Consider the following 6,970-nt stretch of genomic DNA (forward strand, 5'->3'; position numbering starts at 1 on the left):
TGATTTTCTGCTGGGGTCTCCCATTTGTCTAATGGGGGAGGTCCGTGGAGAAATCTTTTCCTTCCATTTATTTTTAAAAGTGTCTAATGCTTTTCTGTAGTGGAGATGATACATGAGTCAGCATATCTTTATTATAATCTGACGTTTCTGCTTGTTCCTTGTTCCTCTAAAATTAATTTTTATTTCCTCTTTCTCTCCCCAGAAATCACCCAGTAGACATGATGAACATCAAGGCCTTCACGCTGGTCTGTGCCGTGGAGCGGGAGCTGCTGGTGGCCGGCAAGGAATGTGTCAGCATAGAGTGCGTGGAGTGCTGCGGCAGGGACCTGTACGTGGGCACCAACGACGGCTTCATCTACCACTTTCTGCTGGAGGAGAAGCCGGTGCCCACTGGGACTGCCACGTTCACGGCCACCAAGCAGCTGCACAGACACCTGGGTTTCAAGAAGCCCGTGAACGAGCTGCGGGCAGCCTCGGCTCTCAACAGGCTGCTGGTGCTGTGTGACAACTCCATAACCCTGGCCAACATGCTGAGCCTGGAGCCCGTCCCCTCAGGGGCCCGCATCAAAGGAGCATCCACCTTCGCTCTGAACGAGAACCCTGTGAGCGGGGACCCGTTCTGCGTGGAGGTTTGCATTATTCCTGTTAAACGCAGAACCATCCAGATGTTTCTGGTGTACGAGGACCGGGTGCAGATCGTCAAGGAGGTGTCGACCCCCGAGCAGCCCCTCGCTGTGGCTGTGGATGGACACTTCCTGTGCCTGGCCCTGTCCACTCAGTACATCATCCTGAACTACAGCTCGGGTGTCTCCCAGGACCTGTTTCCCTACTGCAGTGAGGAGAAGCGGCCCATCGTCAAGAGGATAGGGAGGCAGGAGTTTCTGCTGGCGGGCCCTGGGGGGCTGGGTAAGGAGGCTGGCTGTGGGACACCACGCTCCCAGGTGATCTCTGTGAATGCCCAGCCTGGAGCCTGGGAATGTAGCTGTGCACAGGAAGCACTCCTGGGGCATGCATCAGCCGCGTGTGCTAGTATCCCCTTTGGTTGTTCTGTGAACATGGGGCTAGTGCAACAAAAAACAGACTAGTGATAAGTACAGTTTGATTCATGTTAAAAGTGGAGCTTGAAGATGGCTCTAGTGAGAAAATTCTTTTCTCTTTGTCTCACTTTGCCCAAGCTAGAGTGCTGTGGCTTCACCATAACTCCCAGCAACCTCAAACTCCTGGGCTCAAGTGATCCTCCTGCCTCATCCTCCCCAGTAGCTGGGACTACAGGCATGCAGCCACCATAGCCTACAGCTAGTTTTTTCTATTTTAGTAGAGACAGGGTCTCAGTCTTGCTCAGGCTGGTCCTAACTTCTGAGCTCAAGGGATCCTCCCACCTTAGTCTCACAGAGTGCTAGAATTACGGGCATGAGCCACCATGCCCAGCCAGGGAAAAAAAATTTTTCTTTTTTGAGATAGAGCTTCAAGCTGTCACCCTGGGTAGAGTACCATGGCATCACAGCTTACAGCAACCTCTAATTCCTGGGCTCAAGCGATTCTCCTACCTCAGCCTCCCAAGTAGCTGGGACTACAGGTGCCCACCACACCGCCAAGCTATTTTTTGGTTGCCGCTGTCGTTGTTTGGCAGGCCCAGGCTGGATTCGAACCTGCCAGCTCAGGTATATGTGGCTGGCGCCTTAGCCACTTGAGCCACAGACACAGAGCCCAGGAAAAATTTTTAAAGAAATAACTATAGAAATAAAACTCCTTAAGCTTCCTTATAAGATTTTTCCCATCTCGGTGGGTTTTTCATTTGATAGTTTTTGCTCTTCTGAAAAGGAGTTGAGTATTTCCAGATGTGGATCCTTCGGTGTTATATCCATAATTTTGTCTTTTATTTCCTGTCATTCCATCCCACCAAAAAGTTTTTAGTAGCCTCCTCCTTGAAAAAGGGGGCTTTGGCTATTTTTGTACAGCTATCACTAGTACTGCCTTATCAAAATGAAGAATCAGAACTATTAACATTAGTGATATCACTTAGGGGTGTTTTCTTTCAGACATGGGTGGCTCATGCTGGAATCAGCACGCACGTTCATGTTACCGGGGTACCGGAGAGAGCGAGTCCCTTTTAACACTGGTGTTTTTTAACCTTAGTTTTTGTATAGACAGCTCATTTCAAAGTGATGAGTATAAGCACATTTTCTCATGATAACAAAAATTTGGATCATGAACTAGTTAATGTACACTTCGTAATTTTTACTTTGTTAAAAAAGAAAAAAAACAGACCTTATTTTTTGGAGCAGTTTTTAGGTTCAGAGCACAATTGAAGGGAAAGTACAGAGAGTTTCTGTAGACTCCCTGTCTATCCCATCCCCTAGGACGGCAGTGCCTTGGTCACAGTTGATGGGCCTGCACTGGCACATTACTGTCACCCACAGTCTGTGGTTTACTCTTGGTCTTGTGCATTCAGTGGATTTTGACAAACAATAGTGACATGTCTGCCGTTATGGCATCACACAGAGCAGTTTCACTGCCCTAAACATCCCCTGTTCTCTACCTGTTCACTGTTCCTCCCCGCAGCCCCTGCTCTTTGTGCTATCACTGTAGTTTGCTTTTATTGAGACAGAGTCTCACTATGTCACCCTCAGTAGAGTGCTGTAGTGTCACAGCTCACAGCAACTTCAAACTCTTTGGCTTGCCTCTGCCTCCCAAGTAGCTGGGACTACAGGCCCCTGCCACAATGCCCAGGTATTTCTTTGTTGTAGTTGTCATTGTTGTTTAGCCGACCTGGGCCGGGTTTGAACCCACCAGCCCCAGTGTATGTGGCCAGTACCCTAGCCACTGAGCTATGGGCGCCCAGCCATCATTTTTGCGTTTTCCAGAATGTCAGGTAGTAAGAATCACAGGGTCTGTGACCTTATCGTATTGGCTTCTTTTACTTAGTCATTTGCATGTAAGTTTCCTCTGTGTCTTTCCATGGCTTGATAGCATAGATTTTTACTTTTCAAAGAAAAAATTCTTACTCTAGTCACCTTTTCTGCAAAAAAATGAATTTTTTGTTATGGAAAACATACATAAACAACATGCTTGGGAAAGAGAAAAGCATAAGGAACCTGCTGCCGGCCATCAGCCAGTGTCAGGCATTGTCATTTTGTTTAAACACCCTTCATTCCCTCTGTCGATTATTTTGAAGCAAATGCCAGCCACTACAGAATTTCTTCTGCAAATATTTTAATATTTATTTCTAAGTTACACTTAAGAAAATCAAATACTATTATATACCTAAAAGAATTCACAGTAATTCCTTAATATTACCACATATATCTAGATATATCACTTCTCCATTATATATACTAGATATATATATATATATATATATATATAAAAATACATAGATTCACTTCTGTTTAAGTATTTGTATGTTTATTTTTCAGTTTGTTTGAATCAGTTCCAAGTAAGGCCCATACATTGCAATTGGTTGATCTGTTAAATTTCATTTATGTTTAGGTTCCCTTCCTTCTTATTTTTTAAAAATTTTATCCGTAAAGGAATTAGGTGATTTTTTTTTTTTTTTTTTTTTTTGTACAGCTTCCCATAGTCTGGATTTTGGTCATTTCATCCCATAGTATTTTTTATTATGGTACTCTAACCTCTGTATTTCCTGAAAATGAGTAATTAGGAGATCAAAGTTTCTTCTTCTTTTTTTTTTTATTTGTTCATTTTGCAGGGAGGCAAGACCGTGTCACGGTACTTCTGTCGGGACACATACTGCCTTTTCATCTCGCTTTTTAACAGCTGGTGATGGTGTTGCCCCTATCTGTTCAATCTTTAGGGGCTGCCACATGCTGATGTCCTGTTTCTGTCCTTTCCTCCTTTAGTCCTAATCCAAAAATCCAGAATACTCCAAAGCCTGCAACTCTTTGAGCATTGACATGTTATCATACCTAGAAAACTCCCCACATAAGTATTTGACACAAAGTTACTAAAAATGCATAAAATTATCTTCAGGCTATGTGAGTAAGATGTATATAAAACATAAATGAATTTCATATTTATACTTGGGTCCTGTCTCAGGATATCTCATTGAATATATGTAAATATTCAAAAAATCCAAAGTCCAAAACACTCCTGATCCCAAGCATTTGAGTTAGGGGATACTCGACCTATATCAGGAATGGTTCTGTGAAGTGAAACTTTTCATTAACTAGTATAGTTGGTTAGCCCTTAAGTATGTTGTATCAAGAGGCAGGATGAAGCAGTTTTTCTTTTTCTTTTCTTTTCTTTTTTTTTTTGAGATAGAATCTTACTCTGTCACCCTGGTTAGAGTGCTGTGGCATCATAGCTCACAGCAACCTCAAACTCCTGGGCTCCAGCAATCCTCTTGCCATAGCCTCTCGAGGAGCTAGGACTACAGGTGCCCGTCACAACGCCCGGGTAGTTTTCCTATTTTTAGTGGAGACCAAGTCTTGCTCTTGTTCAGGCTGAGCTCAAACTCCTTAGCTTAGGCAATCTATCCACCTCGGCCTCCCAAAGTGTTAGGTTTACAGGCATGAGCCACTGTGCCCGGCAAGACAGTTTTTCAATAAGGGGGATCCCTTCGGTCTTTCAGAGACGATTTTCTAAAAAGCATCATTATGAAGTCACAGATGTGGTTGGCTTCCTCCCTGTCTCGTGGAGGTTCTTTCAGGTGGACTCCGGAGTTTCTGTGACTTGTCCCTAAGAATCTGTTACTGGCTTGGCTGCTGTCATGCTCCCAGCTCACCTAGTGCATTTTCTGCCCTGGGTCTAGTTTCAGCCATGTTTCGTAGAACCCTGATGTTCGCAGACCACAGCCTTAGAGCTCCGTGTTTTTTATTGTTTCGTGGCCTTTGCAATAGGCATTGCTGGAAAGTGTGTCTTTTTTTAAAGGTAACTCTGCAGCAAGGTCATCTTGATAGAACCAGTCCATCAGCTTACCTTTCAACCAGGCTGAAAATCTGACTTCTCTACCACCCAACAGCATTCTTCCTTTGATTCATCCCACGGTATGGAGAACAGAAAAAGAAAACCAACACTGCTGTTCCCACAGTGTAATTACTGGAAAAAGTCGGATGGTTTGTGGTTCTTTTTTGTCCTGCGGGTATTAGGGATATACAGTCAAATTACTGTGTTTTTAAGTCACTTGGAACGGTTCCTCTCAGTGTGGTCATGCCACCAACTGGGTATGCAGTCAGATTGGTTTGTTTTATTTTACTTTCAATTTTTGGAAATTGCTCTAGTTTATTTATTTTTTACGATATAAATATTTATAAGGTTCCGAGGCAGATAGGTAAGCAGGCTAGAATAAAAGAGGTTTGGCTTACATCCTGCTTCACCTAGTCTCTCACTCCCCCACAGGTAAACTTTATTTTTGTGGTTTATTCTTTCATTTTTAAATAAAACATATTAACAAATGATGTAAACATTTGTATCTCCCTCCTTTTTGGCTCTATGGTAGTGTACTTTTCTTTACCCTGGTTTTTTAATTTAATATATTATGGGGATCACTTCGTGGTATAACAGGTCTTCCTTCATTTTTAAAGCTCCATGCTACTCTAAGGTGTGGAGATGAACGTAGTTCCACCGGCTGGTGGGCACTCAGGATTTTTCTCGTCTTAGGCTGTGAGTGGGGACTCACCTTTGTGTGCATGTGTTTTCAGTGTATCAGTGAGAAAGCTTTCCAGAGGCGAGGCTGCCAAGTCAGTGTGTAAATGCAGGATATTACCACACTCCTCTCCATAAAGGTTGCACCATTTTATTTCTCCCCAGTGACGTATGACAGTGCCTATGTCACCCCGGCTTTGCCAACAGAGTATGTTGTCCAAACTTGTGTGTTTTTGACAGCCTGGTAAAACTACTTGAGAAATGGTTTGCCAGTGTAGTTTCAATTCACATTTCTCTTATGCACAAACATTTTTCATATGTTTAAGAGTCATTTGCATTTCTTTTGATGGGGACACTCTATTCTTTAGCCTTTTAAAAAGTATTCCTTCCTTAGATACCAACCTGTATCTGTTACATAGGTTTTATGTATTTATTTCCGGTTTTCACCAGACGAAAGGTTTTCTGGATATTTCTATGTAATGAAGTGTTTCAGCCTTTTTAGTTACTGCTTCTTGATTTTGAGTTGCAGTTAGGAGCTGTTCCCCCATCTTCTGCGTTAATAGCAGAATCGCCTGTGTTTTCTGCTTGTATTTGTATGATTAACATTTCTTTCTCTTTTTTTCTCTTTTTGAGACAGAGTCTCACTATGTTGCCCTCGGTGGAGTGTCGTGGCTTCACAGCTCACAGCAATCTCCAATTCTTGGGCTTAAGCGATTCTCTTGCCTCAGCCTCCCAAGTAGCTGGGACCGCAGGCACCTGCCACAACCCATGGCTAATTTTTGTTGCTGTTGTCATTGTTGTTTAGCTGGCCCAGACCGGGTTGGAACCCCTCAGCCTCCATTTATGTGACTAGCACAGTAACCACTGTACTACAGGTGCCGAGCCATGATTAACATTTCTTACAGTGAAGAGTATAAAAAATAGATTTAATTTTATCTTTGTTTTGGTAGGTTTTTTTTTTTTTTTTTTTGGCCAGGGCTGGGTTTGAACCCGCCACCTCCGGCATATGGGGCTGGCGCCCTACTCCTTTGAGTCACTGGTGCCACCTTAATTTTATCTTTTTTATGTGGCTGTCTAGTTATCCCAACAAACTAAAGAGTCCATTTTTTTCCTCACTGATACAGGTGGCTCCCTTTAATGCATACCGATTTCCTGTGTCATTCGTCTATCTGTGGATTTTATGTTGTGTTCCATCTGTTCACTTGCCTATTCATGTGCTGTACCTGTTTTAGTTCTAAAAACTTCTTTTTGAGACAGAGCCTCAAGCTGTCCCCCTGGGTAGAGTGCTATGGCATCACAGCTCACAGCAACCTCCAACTCCTGAGCTCAAGCAAGTCTCCTGCCTCTGCCTCCCAAGTAGCTGGGA

The 6,970-nt window shown here is 43.4% G+C and overlaps 1 protein-coding gene across 1 annotated transcript in view; it reads left to right on the top strand.

The window, feature by feature from the left end:
- The first annotated feature begins 207 nt into the window (after window positions 1-207).
- The window catches only part of TGFBRAP1 (transforming growth factor beta receptor associated protein 1), a 45,370-nt gene continuing 38,607 nt past the window's right edge, over window positions 208-6,970 (top strand). Inside the window, exon 1 of the mRNA XM_003794317.3 lies at window positions 208-906. Within this exon, the coding sequence (XP_003794365.1) occupies window positions 219-906 (688 nt within the window). The 5' untranslated portion in view covers window positions 208-218. The remainder of the gene's footprint in view (window positions 907-6,970) is intronic.

Source organism: Otolemur garnettii, unplaced genomic scaffold, assembly GCF_000181295.1.
Source record: "Otolemur garnettii isolate 467f Iridium unplaced genomic scaffold, OtoGar3 scaffold00079, whole genome shotgun sequence".
NCBI lineage: Eukaryota > Metazoa > Chordata > Mammalia > Primates > Galagidae > Otolemur > Otolemur garnettii.